The following is an 18,270-nucleotide window of genomic DNA, read 5'->3' on the forward strand; positions in this document are numbered from 1 at the left end:
TATGCATATTCCAGACTTTTGGCCATGATTGTATAAACCTGTATGCTGGTGGCTATTGGCATCTAAAAGCTCCTTTTCAGGACACATCAAACAGCCGGAGTCTAGGAAATATGGACACAGTCTGCTATTTAGCAGCTGGAGATGCCACGTTACTGTGCACAAGTGCCCTAGATCTTCTGGATACGTGCTCCCTGCTTTCATGGATTGAATTGCTTTCAATTAGTAGAGTCTGTTTTAAGATTAAGGGGATACTGCATGTATTACCCTGCATTTTGACTCCATCCTATGCCTACACAAGATAAACCCAAAAGCATTTATATATTTACCCCTAAGCAAATCGCATCTTTTACATACCTTGAATAACACTACCTCAAAGACCCATCCTTGCCATATCAGTTTGGCTCTTGTGTGAAATTTAAAAACTTGAACCACTGATCCCCAACCAGTGACTCAGGGGCAACATGTTGCTCACCAATCCCTCACCAGGTGCTTATTTTTGAATTCCTGGCTTGGAGGCAAGTTTTGGAAGCATAAAAAACAGGTGTTCTGCCAAATAGTATTCTATAGGCTGCAAGTTCACATAGAGGCTACCTAATACCCAATAACAGCTCTTATTTAGCACCCCCACAAATGTTTTCATGATTGTGTTAATCCCCACATTTTTTCCATTAGAATGTGTCTCATACATATAAAAGTTTGGGGACCCCCGAACTGAACTCACAAGGTTGCTAACTGTGTTCTTATAGCATAGCGGCTCACTGTCTAGATCAGTGATCCCCAACCAGTGGCTCGGGGGCAACATGTTGCTCACCAACCCCTTAGATGTTGCTCCCAGTGCCCCCAAACCAGGGAGTTATTTTTGAATTCCTGACTTGTTGGCAAGTTTTGGTTGAATAAAAACAAGATTTCCTACCAAATAAAGCCCCTGTAAGCTGATAGAGTGCATAGAGGCTGCCTAATAGCCAATCTTAGCTCTTATTTGGCTCCTCCATGAACTTTTATGGTGACTGTGTTGCTCTCCAAGTCTTTTTACATTTGACTGTGGCTCACGAGTAAGAAAGGTTGGGGATCCCTGCTCTAGATATTGCAAACCACATCTAGGGTCCCAAGATCAATTCCAATTGGGCACTACAAAGACTAAGAATGCTCTGCTATGTATGTGTAGGTTTACTCTGGGGTACTCTGCCTTTTTCTACCTTCCAAAAACACAGAAGCAAAACCTGACTCATAATAAAAGTGATCCTTGTGTGAATGGCATTTGGACCTTAGATTGTAAGCTCCACATAACATTAAACACCATTCTAAACAAGAATGTACATTATTCAAGATGATTCCAGAGCACTATGATCGTTCCACTCACTAGCGACCAGTTTGGGGTAGTTTTATTCACTTACTAAGGAAGGCGGCTTGGCTATCAACTTCATTTCTTCGGGCTGTGACAGCTGCTGACTGACGCTTCTCTCTCGCATCCACACCCAGGAACAGCAAGAGGGCAAGGCAGCACGAATGGATGAGGCTCATGTCTGAAAACACAGCAGAAAGTGATGCATGGTATTATTTCCCTCCTACAGACAAAAAGTATAAAAATAATACAGTGCATAACGATCAAATGTATGTACATATGTATGTATATCAGTATTTCTATATTGCTATGTGTATAAGCAGTCCTGGGGGTGGAAGATGCCATATAGTTGTTGCCAGGATGTGGTGCACCAAGCCTATGTCCTTAATTAGCTATTTTACTTTCCTTATTCCATGATGCCAGATATTCCCCTCCCAGTTATCTGGACACGGATTTAGCCGACCCCCAAAGCATGTCAGTGTCATTAGATTAGAGGTATTTATCACCCACTGATTGTAAGACACACCCTCAGCACCCGGACATTAGAACATCTGTCCGTACGTAGGGAGATACACAGGTAGAGCCAATGATCAGCTTATATGGGGAACCCCTGCAAACCTGATGGGAGAGACCATTATTTTAGAATTTTTGGTAAGGAGGCAAGGTGCCATAAAAACCCAGTATAATGCCAAACAGACCCTTCTATAGGGGCTATTACGTAGCCAATTATAGCTCTTATTGGCACCCCCAGGAACCTTTTTCATGTTTGTGTTGCTCCCCAACACTTTTTCCATTTGAATGTGGCTCACGGGTATAAAAGGTTGGGGATCCCTGCTCTTGACTAACCAGTATTTTCATGTTAGTGTCCCTTTAAAGCAGGAGTTTTTCGCCTGTGACACGTTAGCTGTGGCTGAACTATACACCCCGGAGAGGACACTGGGAAGCTGAGGTTCAGTAGCAGCCGGAGAGTTATATGTTAAAAATCTCTTTTGTAAATCAAACATTTTGCCTCCTGAATCAAGTTCTGCTTTACAAGGCCTTCTGGGACGCTTGGCCGGAAAATTTTTCCAAGTGACTTTAAACCAACCCCAAGGAGTGGCAGCAAAGGCAGCCAGCTGAACCCTTTCAGGCAATCCCTGCACATTAGAAAATAACAGCTTGTAGATGTTCATAGAGAGAATGTAAGGCTATGAGCCTGCTGGAGAAAAGGGAGTAATTTCCCCTAAGTGTATACTTGTAACATCAGAAAGGCAGCATCTAAATACCCTGTGTCTATGTACATTGTCATCTGCCTGATGTACAGGCAGCCTCCTGCATACAGGCTTCTGCCCTTGGCAATGGGGTTGACCCTGTTTGCCCTTCCTTTTGCCTTTCTTTAATACTGGGGACTTCTTTTTACTATCATTATATATACAGTATATGAATTTGTACAGTCCCTACCACAAACACAAACACACACAGACCAGGGTCAGTTTTATCACAGTATAATTACCCCACTGACATATTTTATACCTCCTTGGTGTCTGAGGAGCCTGATATGACAAGCAGTAGGGTAGGGCCCACTCATGGATATACATATGGGCATACACACAGCAACCTATGCCCTCATATTTCCATCTGCTTAAAGTGATCCTCCACATGGGATACATATGTCATTCTAAGCGACTTCCCAATATACATTCATTCCACATTTTTAGTGATTTTACAGTTGTTTCTTCAAATGTATACTAGAGCTTGTTACAAAGCAGTGTAAATTCTAGGAAAATATATCTGGGAGAATGCAAATTTCCTGTGTGAGACTAGGAAAATCTGTGTCAGTTTCGGAAAAACGTATAAAGAATGGAGGTCATAGAACCAGGGTTCTACTGTAACTGTGATTACAAGCAGTAGGTGTCTGGGGCTTATATACTTCTCTTACCATATGATCCTCCTCTAGGGATATATGATTCTCGCCCACAATGTGTACGTCACTCGTGCAGTTGAATAAATACTCAAACTGAACCTCACCCAGAAGGTCCCGCTGGGCCTGACTAGAACCATTCAGGTTTACTATTAATCAGACAGCTATATTTAATATAGAGTATAAAACAATAGCTCTTTTATTGTGAAAGTTCTAATATTACGGGGGGGGGGTTCTGTATTTCAAAATAAAATCTCTCCTTCCCATGGCATCCAACCATCATCCTTATTTTAGCGTGACTGCAGCATATCTGTCCTTTTTAAAGTGGCTGTTTACCTTTAAGTTAACTTTTATTATGATGTAGAGAGTATAATTCTGAGATAATTTGCAATTGGTCTTCATTTTTTATTATTAGTAGATTTTTAGTTATTTCATTTTCAGTTTAAGATCTCTAGTTTGTTTTAGTTGCTATTTGGTTGCTAGGGTCCAAGTTACCTCTGCAACCAGGGAGTAGTTTGGATGAGAGACTGCTATGAATAGGTAAAAAAGTTATAAACAGTAACAATAACAGTAAGACTGTAGCCTCAAAAAGCAAGTGCAGTTTCCTGCTGATAGGAGCACTGACCTGGGGCATGGGGTAAGTGGTTACTTGGGAGTGCCTAACATTTGGAACCCCCTCCCCAGGTATTTAAACTTTCCTTCTTTTTTTAAAGGGAATGTTTTTCAAACAATAGAATATGAATAGAATTTCAACAGCCCCTGTCAGAAAAAAAACATTTTTGTAATTCATCTTTATTATTTAAAATGTTCAGTATTGAAGCTACAGACCAGGATCAGCGCTGCTAAAACTCTAAGTGACCTGCTCTCTCTGCTCTCTCAGTAGGGGATTTCCCAGACCAGGACTTGGCAGCAGCCAAATAAAAAAAGTTGACACTGAACTGGTTACTGGGCACGCCTTCCCTCCCCGGCTTCATTGGCATATATTTGATACCATTGGCTGGCAAGGTTCAGCTAATCGGATCAATGAAATGCAAATTCAGCAGGGGAGGGACACATGAGAAGAATGCATTTTGGTGTCGGCAATCCCTTCCATAAAAAGAGCAGAGAGCAGAGGAGAGAGAGTTTTAGCAGCACTGATCCTGGTCTGTAGCTTCAAAACTAAACATTTTAAATAATAAATATGAATTACAAAAATGTTTTTCTGACAGGGACTCTCCAGATTCAGACTATTGTCTAAAGGTGAACATCCCCTTTAAAGAGGTATCTCTCTTTTAAAATGAGGAATCCACTATGTCAGCACAGTGTCCAGAATGGTATTTGTGCAGTTGGTGTTGTTGAGACTATTTGTGACTTCCCTAGCCTAGCATTAGGGGTACTTGTACAGGGGACATTCCTTATTCTGTAGAAACATTCCCAGACCCAAGCAAATAGAATGACCTTTAACCCCGAGCTCTAAAACAGGGGTGGCCAGACTTTTTCCATCAGCGATCGACTGAGGACTCCTCCCCCAAGACGCAGCGTACATACGCATTCATGCTGCACTTCCGCATCCCCCGGCTTTGTCGCGGTTCAACAAAAATCCACATTAAAGGGGCAGCGGGACTGGAAGTAGAGAGGACCCTCCATTTCTGTAAGGCATTTCAATCGCATTCACTGCATATCAAGTACAGACACAGGGTAAATTGCTGCTGTCATTCACAGACTCGGCAGAAAGAGAAGAGAAATGCACACGAGAAGCCAATTTACAGTGAATAATGAACCATTGCTCGAATGACTCACAGCCAGATGGTAGCCTCATATATATTCTGCAAAGGTCTCAGAATCAGCTCCAAGAATGTAGTGGAATGTAGGGAGGTGCAGAATTTGCCCATGAACCTTTGTGCTCCTACCTCTGCTCTGCCATCGTCTGCACCCAGTAACTGGAAATGTCAAGGTGGGGTTTCTGGAGAAGCCAAAATTCTGTACCCGCGGTCCTTCCGCTGTGCTAGAGGTTGCAAGCTGTAGAGCAATACCTGCTTGAAGACCAGTGCTAAACATCCTTAGTCAGACAACCTTTGGCTCCCAGATCATGATGTTCTGCCTATCCAAGGAATGCCAGGAACCAGAAGCCTCCAAAATCAGAAGAGTTTCAAGTTGCACCTATCAGGCCTGAACTGGCAATCTGTGGATTCTGGGAAATACCAGAGGGGCTACAGTAATATGCCATAGGCAGTCACTATTTATTGGGCTGGTGGGGGCTGTTTGGGTCTATGTGTACTTGACATGCCAAGGCCTCTTTTGGGTCTGGTACCTAGCCAATACTCTTCATAGGAAATAGGGAACTTTGATGGACTATACACATTAGAATTTTATTATATAAAATATATCTTAGCAAAATATCCATGAACCAGTATGTATTTTATAAATATATCTTTCCCAGTTGAAGAAACCTTGTGTGGATCACACCACTTCGTCCACAGCCAAGCAAGGAAACCTTAGTGATGAGTCTCCAACAATTATGGGTAGAGTTAGCCCTTGAGACTCCCTGGAGCAGAGCCTTTCAGATTCCTACATCACTTCTAAATTTCTTGTGGTAAAACAGGGCAATAGTAGGGGAGGAGGGTGCTTTTATTTTTATTTGTTTTAGAGACTAACAGTAAAAGGTTCTCCTTTGGGAACTTACAATGATTGTTATTTGAATACTATTATGGAAGTGGAATTAGTATTTACTGCCTTTGGCAACATTTCTCCCTACTTGGAATATATAAGATCAATATAAGATGGTCCTGTTGTTACCATACTACTGGCAGCTCAGTGTGATATTCCTGTTGGTTTGGAAAACTTGCACTTTCTAACCAAAAGGTAAAGACTGCACATCTGGAAGCTCATTTACAGACATTTTTATGATGGATATGTGACTTGTGACACACTGGCTAGTGAGGCCATGTCCAAAGGTAAAGTGAGATGGGAATGTAGGAAAGGCCGTCTACCAATGAGAGAAAGAATGACACGAATCCTGCTGAAACCTTCCTTGTCAAATACCCCCTTGGTCAAGAGAAATGCAGCCACTTTCCTGCTCTGCACCAAACGGATGGTCAGGGAGCCATAGCTGATTTTTGGAATATTTTAGGGCACAACCACAGGCATGGGATTAAATGTTTTCCCGAATGTATCTTTAGCTGCCTCACTCACATGATTTATTTGATGAATTAAAGTTTAATGGCTGTTGATCTCCGCTGCCCTGCTATATTACATGTACAAGAGAACAGGATGCAGCAGTAAGATTCTGGAGTATAGACTTGGATAAGGTTTGTACACTGTAAAGACAGTCTCACCCAGAGCCTTCCAGGAATCAGTGTGATAGAATCCAAGCAGTTGTGTGATTGTTGAGGTTATCTCAGGAAATAACAGGCTGATCCCTCTCGGTGTCCAGACAATTCCGCCGGCACAATTAGTTGCACTACAGCAAAGCTCTCTGCACTTTGGAGTAATGGAAACAGTTCTTCCTGCAAGCGGATCTCAGTGGGTTTGAGCCAAACTTTCTCCCCTCCTTCTGCATCACACCCCCAGCTCCATGCTTCTAGCCAGGAGTCCAGCTCTGGATCTGACAGCACTTTCCCAGAGCAGCCCAGCCCTTCATCTTGAGCCAGGGGAGCTGAGTGAGAGACTTGTGCTTTGCTTCAGGGCACAGGGGACTGTGTGATACTCCCCAACACGGGGGGTAAACCTATCCTGTTCCACAGAGAAGGCCGTGGTGGATTAATGAGACATCTGCCAGTTTGTTTTGCTTCTGGATATACATGCTGTAGTGCTTCCCAAGCACAGGTACCACTTGCTGCTATAGTCAGGACTATACACCAAGTGACCCCAAACCCCAGTTCCCAGAGCATATGACTGCCCAGTAATGTTGGGAACTGGAATGTAGCTGATGTGGTAAGGTGATAGCGCCTCCAAAACTGTACGTACACACCCCGGGGGTCTTATGGTAATGGTTGCCCCCATGTGACATTTAACAAATAACCTCCAACATATGAGGAAACCTTGATAATTACTATCCATACATATGCATACACACATGTTTTGTACTGAGGTAAGATCTGCTTCATTTTGCTACATGGTGAATAACTAGCAGATATTATGCTTCAAATGATCCCAATACAGTATGTTCTACTTTCAACATTTGGTGCAGGCCCTGCAAATGAACAGCATTGACAGGAAGACGTCCTGTTCCAAGCAACTTTGCAACTGGTCTTCATTATTTATTTTTTTATATGGTTTATGAATTATTTGCTTTTGCTCTTTTGCCTCTTTACAGCGTTCGAATAGGGGTCACTCACCCCTGGCAGCCAAAACTGATTGCTCTGTTAAGCTAGAATTTAATTGTTATTGTTACTTTTTATTGCTTATCTACCTATTCACTCCCCTGCCATTTCATATTCCTGTCTCTAATTCAAACCACTGCCTGGTTGCTAAGCTGAATAAGACCCTAGCAACCAGATAGCGGCTGAATTGCCAAACTGGAGAGCTGCTGAACAAAAAACAAAAAATGAAGACCAGTTGCAAAATTCCTCAGAATATCAATACATAGATCATACTAAAAGTCAATTTGAACTTAATCTCACTAATGCAAACGTATCTATGAGACCCAAGGAGAGAAAAGAGAGTACAACTGCCTGTTGCTCACAGTAGAGTGCACTGCCCATTGCGCACCGACTATACATTCCCTATACATTGCGCACCGACTCTCCAGAGCGCACAGGTAGCCTATTCAATATACATTGCGCACAGACTCTCCAGAGCGCACAGGTAGCCTATTCAATATCCATTGCGCACAGACTCTCCAGAGCGCACAGGTAGCCCCTTCAATGCCGTGCAACTTCTATCTACTGAGAAGACCCCCTCCAGCCCGCACACGTTCCCCACCCGATGCAAAGCGCTAGCCCCGGTTACAGAGAGCCCCTTACCTGCTGCTGGGGACCGGGAGCTGCACCAGTAGTAAGAAATCCGGAGCTCTCTGTGCGCTCATTTCCAGCTGCCGGAGCGCAGGAGGCACATTGCCCCCTTAGGGAAAGCCAAGGGAAGCCCCGCCCCTGCAGCCATTCGGGCCACTCACTGGGCACAGCGCACAAGCGGACTGTATGTGCCAAGTACTGAGGGGGCTACACGGGCTAACAGGGAAATCGCCGCCCCTTGATCCGACTGATATTGAGGGACACTGATACAATAGCTAAGTCTGCAGGTTTTTCTGTAAATGCACTTGAATTACTTCTTTACAGGGAAAATTCACTTTAGAAGTGGACTGATATTCTAAGACAGTTTGCACTCTTTTGTATTTTGTAGCTATTTATGTTTCATTCCTGCCATTCTCCTCCTTCATTCCTAAATTTGGAAATACAAGTATGAGAATACTCTGGACCTGGCGTTTTCCTGTGTAAGAGATCTTTTCACAATTTGGATCTCTATACCTTAAAGGGATACTGTCATGATTTTTATGGGGTACTTTTTATTTCTAAATGACACTTTTTACATAGCAAATAATTCACTCTACCATTTAACATTTTATTCTTGAACCAACAAATGTATTGTTTAGCTGTAATATTTGTGTGTAGGCGCCATCTCAGTGCATTGTGCCTGAGTCTGAGCTTTCAGCCAGCGCTACATATTAGAACTGCTTTCAGGTAACTGGAGGAGTCCCAAGCCGGACTTGGATTTCTTACTATTGAGTGCTATTCTGATACCTACTGGGAGCTGCTATCTTGCTCCCTTCCCATTGTTCTGCTGATTGGCTGCTGGGAGGAGGGGGGGGACATCACTCCAACTTGCAGCACAGCAGTAAAGTGAGATTGAAGTTTATCAGAGCACAGGTCACATGACTGTGGCACCCTGGGAAATAAACAATATGGCTAGCCCCATGTGAAATTTCAAAATTAAATATATAAAAAAAATCTGTTTGTGTTTTTGAAAAAGAGATTCTGCTGGAGAAGCTCTATACTGATGGGTTTTGAAAAAACATGTTTTCCCGTGACAGAATTTTCTACTGAAAAATCACTGAAACATTATTTAAACCCAATAGGGCTGTTCTGCCCCCAATAAGGGGTAATTATATCTTAGTTGGGATCAAGTACAGGTACTGTTTTATTATTACAGCGAAAAGGGAATCATTTAACCATTAAATAAACCCAATAGGGCTGTTCTGCCCCCAATAAGGGGTAATTATATCTTAGTTGGGATCAAGTACAGGTACTGTTTTATTATTACAGAAAAAAATTAATTATTTTAAAATATTGTAATTATTTTATTAAAATGAAATCTATGGCCTCCCATAATGTACAGCTTTCTGGATAAAGGGTTTCTGGATAACAGATCCCACGCCTTTACTATCCCTGGCAACCAGAAAGCAGAGGTATATGCCTATATATATATACATGCCTATATTTATATAGCTCTACTTATTTATACAGCACCGTGCAGCAGAAGTGTAAATGAATAGAATAGAATAAGTATGGGATCATTATAATAATAAATACCGATAGATAGTGATGGGCCAGGCATGGATTCGCGGCGAATTTCCGCGTTTCACCATTGGCGGATTGTTTCGCGAAATGGATGAAAAAATAATAGCTGTGCAACAAAATAATAGCTGTGCGATGAAATAATAGCCGCACGACATTTTCGCCGTTTCGCAAATTTTTCACCGTTTTTTATCGGTGAAGCGAATTGGAACAGATTCGCTCATCACTATCAATAGATACAAAGTACAGTTACACAGCTACATAGATTCAGTTCTAAGTGTTAAAGCGACAAGCGGGAGGAGATCCTTCCACTGTGAGCTTACAATCAAAGTTGTATTATTTATAAAATGATATTTTTTAAAAATTGTAGTATATCTATAAGATATTTTTCATTCTCCTATGCATCTCCCAGTATATACTGTTTAAACCACTGCCTGGTTGCCAGGGTATAAAAAAAATGCCCCTCCCATCCCATCCCATTGCTCCTAATACTAGCAAATGGAAAATGCCCTCCAGTCTGACGCACATGGAGCAGACCTCATCCCCCCTGTCACTCATCCATATGATGTTTTAATGGGCTAAGATGGGTGCTTTGTAGACAGTTGTTTTCTCTTGGATGGCAGTGATGGAGAGAATGCCCAAATCTGCCAGTAGTCTTCATGGATGTAACAAATGTTTTTGTAAATCCCATAAAGCGACGGCGGAACGCAGGCAAAGTTTGCTTCCCAGCTTCATCACTGTGAGATCCCCTCCAGCACTCTCTCCATTGGCAGGGACAGAGCTGTCCAACATTTCCAAATGCTGCGATGATTTTCTGCCGTTCCCACATGTTCATGGTCTGGATACGATTAAACTGATTATGTCATACAAAGCAAACTGTGGAGCTGTCAGACATGCTGGAGGCCTTCAGAATCCCGGGAAAGGATGTCTCCAGCCTCAGAGACTTGATTGAATTGAATTTTTACATAACAGTTTTTAGTGTTACTGGTCATTTCAGTTCTGATTAAATCAGTTCTGATTAAATCAGGGCCGCCATCAGAAACTTTGGGGCCCGTACAAGTGGTTTATATGGGGCCCCCAATGAACACAAGCACAGAGTACCTACATTTTGGCCACACCCCTTTCCTATTTATAAGAAGTTCGTTTTTTGCATTAGTTACGTAATTTGCGTAAGCGTAGGGGCCCAATGATGTTGCCGTGGGGGCCCAATGATGTTGCCGTGGGGCCCAATAACCAGTCATTCCCCTGCTGAAAAGTTCATGTAGGAGACACTCATATAATTCAGTAAATGGCTCCCAATATAAACAGTTAATGTTACTCTATAATAAGCAGTTCATATAAATAGTTCAAATGAAAAGTCAGTCAGTTCATTGGGGGAAGTAGAAATGACCTTAAGTTTTTAATTCATTGTTGGTCAGTGGAGTTTGCCCCCGTCTGCCCCCGTCTGCCCCCGTCTGCCCCCGTCTGCCCCCGTCAAGCTTCTCTACATTGTCATTTGCTTGTATGCAGATTATACCAAAATGGTGAGCAAATCAGATAGTAAAGACACTGTACAGGTTTGTAGCTATATAATAACTACTCTATATATTTCATGATTTTGCCTTGCCTCTTCCTGGAAGCAAACAATGGTATAGAAATATATAGTCCTGTTGTAAAATATAAGGATATTATTAGTCACCGAGGAGTTCCATGACCATACAAAATATAAATAATGAACAGGTCATGAAAGCCAAGGTGACTTCTAATATCCTCATATTTTATAAAAGGAGGTACATTATTTCTTATACAGGTATAAGACCCGTTATCCAGAATGCATGGGACCAAGGGTATTCCGGATAAGGGGTCTTTCTGTAATTTGGATCTCCATACCTTAAGTCTACTTACGAATCAATAAAACATTAATTAAACCCAATAGGATTGTTTTGCCTCCATTAAGGATTATTAATATCTTAGTTGGGATAAAGTACAAGGTACTGTTTTATTATTACAGAGAAAAAGGAAATCGGTTTTAAAATTCTGAATTATTTGATTAAAATTGAGCCTATGGGAGATGGGCTTTCCGTAATTTGGAGCTTTCTGGATAATGGGTTTCCGGATAAGGGATCCCATACCTGTAATACACAAGTTTCAGTGATTCATATGACAGAAATGACATCACTAAGTAACAATTATAACCCATGACATCACTAAGCACCATTTATAGGGATATACTGTGTATATACAAATATACTGTAAGGATAAAGTTGCTGCTGAACTGCAGTGTACAATGCCCAGTACCCAGAGTGGCTGCAGTTGGGATTTCAGTAGTTCGGTAGCTGAGAGCCAACGTCACTGCTTACACATTGCTAATGTTAAAGTTCCCTCCTCTCCTTATGACTCTGAGCATCATGCAGATTCCATCATGGCTGTGAGTGTGGGTTTATGGAATGTAGGCAGAATCTGTAGAATTGTTCTTCCAAACAGGCACCATTTACACTGCATTGATACCCATAGCACTGCTATGCTGCTCCTATTAATTTCAGCCCTCAGATTTTTCAAATACCTGCTCACATATAGATATATGCACAGAGAGAATATAGTACCCCCTGTTGTAAAATATAAGGATATTGGGATGAGAAATGAGGCCCCTGACCAAGTGCTATAATACAGGCCATGTGACAAAAATTATATCAAAGAACATGAATAAATGATGATGATGATAAATAGACGTTTTTACAAATCCAATCCAATGAGGGAATATTTATTCTGTTTATTTTTAAATTTCTTTATAGTTATTCATAATGAAAAAAAAACATTTGCAATTGGATGCGCTACCAGTAGCTAGTTTGGTCTTTTCCTCTATACCGGGATGTTGTCCTCCAATGGATATTTATGGCCCCCAGTCTGTTCAAAGGCTCCATAGAGTTAATTTTATGTCATCATAATTTTAGAATAATCCGGCCCCCTAACTTGCTATATGAGAAATAATTGGCCCACTACATGTAATATGTTGGGCAGCACTGTTCCATAGGATACTGAAGATGCCAAGTAAACATCCAATTAGAATGGAGGAAAGGAGGTTTAACCATTAGAATAGAAAAAAGAGAATTTGTTATAGAAGTCCCTAAGTAATTGTTGAGCAATATACTATAAGAAGAAAAATGAAGTAACCAGATTGACAAATTATTTTTCAAGCAGGGCCAGACTAGGGTATGCAGGGCCAACCAGGACTGCCACCCCAGGGGCCCCCCGTACCCCCCAAAGATCTCCGCTCATCCACCCCCGAGTGCACATAACTCATACTAACCTAGGCAGAATTGGGGGAGGGAGGTCTGTGGGGGAGTGCAGAAGCATCATGGCTGGGATCGGGTCTTGGTCATTGGGGCCACCATTTGTTCCCAGTGTTGCACCGAGCCAGTCTGACCCTGTCTGCAAGGCCACATTTGATTGGATTTCCAGATTTCCCTTGTTTATCCAACAAACATGAAATCACTGGTAGAAATGAGGACAAGCAATGCTAAACAACAGCAAGTCAATGTCAGAGAGAAGGAATGTTACACAAACTCTCAAAGTGGCCAAAGTAAATCAACAGAAACGGAAGGTCACAATGTCACTACTGGGGCAAGAGCACTGGGTACATATATATGTACTGGTCTTATCATATACTTCTGCTCATATAATACTGTGCCATGAAATCAAGGCCTTTCTTATAGACAAATAACTTTTTGTGGCTTTGAATAAGGAATTTAATTATGGATCATCTGCAAATAATAATATAACGGCGCTTTAACAAGTTTCTACTGCTGCACAAACAAACCATTGTGTTAATTGGCCACATATGTCCGGAGATGCAACTTTTTGTGTACGATAATCACTAATTTGAAGGGAGGGGCCATACAAATAACATATAGCTACCCAATCTCCAGTTGCTAAAATGAATGGGTTTTTCACTGTTCCTAAAGTATTCTTTTTGCGTGTGGTTTTCAATACAGTCATGGTTGCTGATGATGTACTGTACCAGCAGTGAAATTGCCCCCGGAGTTGCTAGGTATCCTAACAACAGATGGGCGTGAGATATATCACACTCATTCACTAATGGAATTCTTAACAAGTGGAACACTTTTGTTACTTTCTGCACTCCTTGCCCCATCTGCCTATTCTCAGCAAGAAGCTTATGTCTCCCAGATGCTTTGAACACTTTGCAGCCCCTCTTAGTGCTCACTTGCAACTGGATGCTCTTAGATTAGGAACAAAGAAATATCTCTTTTTTTCAAGGTCATGGATAAAGAAAGAAAGTTAAAAAAAATCTGTAAATTAGTAATTATAGTTTATAAGGATAATTTATAAAAATGGTGCCAAGTACTCTGGAAAAGCTTGTGCCATAATCACAAAAAATAGGTCTCCTAAAAGGCGCTATTCAACTGCTCTCTAGTTGGTGGTTGCCAATGAAAGGAGCAGATTGGCTACTGACTATATCACAAAATGCCAAAGTAGCAGATCCTTTTTTAATAATAATTTTTATAATCTCTTAAGCCGGCCAGACACACACAGAAATTATATTCAAGTTTCTGTACAACTTCAATACACGTGCCCAAGGGACAGGCATTCTCTCACCCCATAGACACCGGTCCTTCCGAAGGTTTGCAAATTGCAGTCTGTTTGTATTAAATATCTGTTTATTTATAGACCCTGATAGGAAGAGTAGGACACTTAGGGCAAAGGATAAAAATCCTGACTGGTTTCCTACTGATCTTTCCTATGAACTATCATATTTTATTATAATACACAAATTTCAGTGAGTCATGTACCAGAAATGACATCACTAATTATAACTGATGACATCACCCAGCAACGTTTATAAGAATATAATTTACAGGATAATCACGACTTTTGTGTATTATATGATAACATATCTGTGTATATGGCTGTCTTTATGGTTTCACAGAACCTCTGTCCTTAGTTTGTTCCACCCTGTTGCCGATCCCTCAGTATGACACTGTCACTACTAAAAAAGGCAAAGAGCCAAAGATACGGTGCCCTGCTATTCTATTTCCAGGTTTCCATTTTACTCTCTTAAGTATGCTGCCAACAATACAAGTGAAGTACAGGAACACTCTCCCTGACTAATCTGAATGCCTGGGAATTGTCATTGTTTGGAAACAAGATTTTATATTCTGCATGGCTGCATTAACTCACATATGGGACAAAGATGGCACCTACACTGAATGTTTTAAACCAAATAGTTCCTAAAGCACAAGTGAAAGTAATATTCAAAGTGGGAATTTCTTGATTTTTTAATAATTATGGACAGGTGGCAAGAGTGTAATAATTGGCAAAGCAGTCCCTAAACCTGGAATGTAACTGACCCAGTGGGGCTCTGACCAATAAGCATTTTCAGTTCACGTTTGTTAAACTGCCAGGGGTTTCAGGGGCCCTAATAAGACTCTGTTATGAAGTCTAGTAATCTTTTTATTACACCTCCAACAAAAAATATAGGAGAGGGCAGATTGGGCATTTACCCTGGGCACCCGGCAATAAAGGAACCCTTTGGGTTGTGGGAAACTCAGATACCAACACAAAGGATATATTATATTAACCATAGTGATTATATTGAAACATATATTAATTAGTGATTATATTGAAACATATATTAAATCATTTACTGCCTGCAGGACAGGGTGCAAAGTGCAGAACTCTGTTGCAATTTGCTCCATGCCAGAATTGCTGCAGGTCCCAGGGCTCCATAACCTATGTTCGCCTCATGAATACAGCGTTCAGCAGCACTGTATTCATGAATGGTAGGCAGAGGTCCCATGTATGCCCCTCCTTCTCCCTGTTCGATCACTAACTTGCTTTGTGAGGTGCAGAGCGCAGCCAGATATTGGACAAAAGTAGTGATGAGCGAATCTGTCCCATTTCGCTTCGCCATAAAATTCGCAAAAACAACAAGAAAATGCATGAAATGCGTCAAAAACGCATTTGTCACGCAACTTTTTTTGTCGCCTGTGTCTTTTTTTACTCGACCGTGTCTTTTCTTGACGCAAAACAAATTTTTCTGTGAGTGTTTTCAAAGGTTATATATAAATATATATATATAACAGTATATAAAGAGCTTTAAAGAAGCTATAAACTTCCAGTTTATAAGGTTCATCTACAAAAAAAGAAAATTGGGCAAGGAACAAAGTGCAAAAAGCAGATGCAAAGTGCTCTGGAAAATGTGAAGCTTATGCAGTAATTGCCACCCAAACAGGTGTCATTTGACAGCTCCCTAACCGGCCTTTATTATATAATTCTGTATGTAGTTGCCAAAGAAGGGGGGAGATGTTAAAGTAGATTTTAATGTTAATACTTCAGCATTTATTGAGGACCCATGTTGCTCACCACTGGCCTATAGAAATGATTCTATGTTGACATTAGCCAAGTGACTTGGAAGAGGCACACTCATGCTTTGGGAATATAATTATTGCATTGAAAAGTACTGAGCCCTACACGATTGTGTCATACTTGGCCATATGGAACAATCCAGTAATGTATTTCCACAACACTGTAATGAAGGTGTTATCCAGCATGTAGCAATGGGATATATCCTGTGTGTGTCTCTCAGTGTGACAAACTTTCCGTCCATTTCACACCCACTTTCCCATCGGTCATTGTTATTTGCACCTGCTGGTTTCTGAAATAACGCATGGCAATTCTTTTTGTAATAAAGGGCCCTATTTATTAATATCCAGTGCTTCAACAGTTTCAGTTGAACTGGATACGATGTATAAATCTCTAGACGTTTCAGCTAAGGTGAGAGGGTGGAAAAGTCAATGTAATAATGGAACTTTTGGTGGTAAAATTTTCATGAAATTCCATTACCTCTGTAGTACTTCAACAACACTATGATCGACGGGTATTAAAATATTCATTAGGTTTTTTTCTCATCTCTTTTTCGCAGAGGAGATAATTGGATATCAGCAAGCCTGAGCTTTCATCAGAAGGAATGTTCTTTTTAAATTAAGAGAAATAAAGAGTCAAAACAGAATATTTTCAGCAAATGAAGATGTCAAAGTTCTTTATAAATAGGGAGGTAGATGAGTCAGAAAGTAGAAATTAGAGTTATGGCGTATTTATCTGCTTTTACCACTTGGAGGTCTTATTAATAGGGCCAAAGTCTCTCAAGCAAAATATCAGATGTCCTGGGCTTAAGCCCCATTTCAGTTGAAATGTTTTGGGGCTTCTCCTTAGCTCAAGCAAGACTGTGTGGTGGCTAATAGGAGCCCTAGCAGGTAGATAATATACATGGAACTCCAAGGACTTGTTAGACATACATTATATATATATATATATTGTGCATTCCATTTAGGCAGACTGGAAATTAGCTATATGCTTAGAAGAAATATTGGAATTTTAAAAAGTTTTGGCCTTCCAGCATGCAGACAGGCCCGGGTACAACATGTTGCTCCCCAACCCCTTGGATGTTGCTCACAGGGGCCTCAAAGTCAGTGCTTATTTTTGAATTCCTGGCTTTGGGCAAGTTTTGGTTGTACTGCCAAACTGCAAGTTTTGGTTGTACTGCCAGTCCATATAGGGGCCACCAAATAGACCAAAAAAAAAGATTGTGGACCTCTGGTTTAAGGAGTCATTTCTGCATATTCTGAAAACAGACCAGACTTTAGAGCCTCAGGGACATGGGCTGAGCACTATTATGGTCTGGGTATCCTTGAGGAAAATATGGTTTTTCCCTGGTTCTTATTGTCAGGCCTAAACTAGACTTGTACAGCTACAGAATGTACAGGTAACAGCCTGACGCTCATGATCTCAACCACATTTCCTTCTTTTAACGTCAGGGTGCCAACGCCTCTGTTGGGCCCTAGGGATCCCAGGTTGGCAGTATAAGTTGTATAATAGTGTATGTAGTGTATGTTTAAACACTGCATTTAGACTGAAGGGCCCAATCCTCTAATATGGCCTAGATCTGCCCCGTTATTAATATGGTTCTAGCAGAGCAATGTTCAGGACAATGTTATTCAGCGCCGAGCATTAACTATTAAATAAGATTCTGCAGTGATTTTGCTATTCTACCATTGACATCAAACAAGAATGGGAAATTCAATACCATTTTCATTAACCAATGAAATCCATGGATTTTGTTTAGTTGCTTTGCAAACAGCGGTCATATAAAATGTCTTAAAATAAACACTAAGTAAGAACACTGAAAAAAAAAAGTTATGGCAAAGCTTCATTGTATTATTGATATGATTAACACATGAATCCCCAGGGGCTATTTGGCAAAGAGTTACAAAACAAAACACTGAAAGAAAAAGGACAACAGCAAGAAGAGAGATAGAAGAGGTTCAGGGATATCCAACTCCCAGCAGTGGTAAAAGGAAGGCAATTACAAGTCTGGGAGTCGGCCAGCTTCCACACAAACTGATTTATACTGAGTCTTGTAGATAAAGACAGAGTTGTAGTTAAGCAATGTTTTACTGAATTAAAGAATATTTACATTATCTCTCTGCCATTATGCAAAGCATTGGAGCCATAGGGGTTGCTGTATCTTTGCATTATGGCAC

At 41.0% G+C, this 18,270-nt stretch overlaps 1 protein-coding gene across 2 annotated transcripts in view; it reads right to left on the reverse strand.

Moving 5' to 3' along the window:
• matn2 (matrilin 2) overlaps positions 1–8,405 on the reverse strand; it is a 34,837-nt gene extending 26,432 nt beyond the window's left edge. Inside the window, exons 1-2 of one of the 2 annotated variants that reach the window (XM_012964455.2) lie at positions 8,186–8,405; positions 1,395–1,523 (exon numbers count right to left, since the gene is read on the reverse strand). In XM_012964455.2, the coding sequence (XP_012819909.2) occupies positions 1,395–1,521 (127 nt within the window). In that variant the 5' untranslated portion in view covers positions 1,522–1,523; positions 8,186–8,405. 2 annotated transcript variants of the gene reach the window in all.
• Positions 8,406–18,270: the final 9,865 nt, after the last annotated feature.

This window comes from Xenopus tropicalis, chromosome 6, assembly GCF_000004195.4.
Source record: "Xenopus tropicalis strain Nigerian chromosome 6, UCB_Xtro_10.0, whole genome shotgun sequence".
NCBI lineage: Eukaryota > Metazoa > Chordata > Amphibia > Anura > Pipidae > Xenopus > Xenopus tropicalis.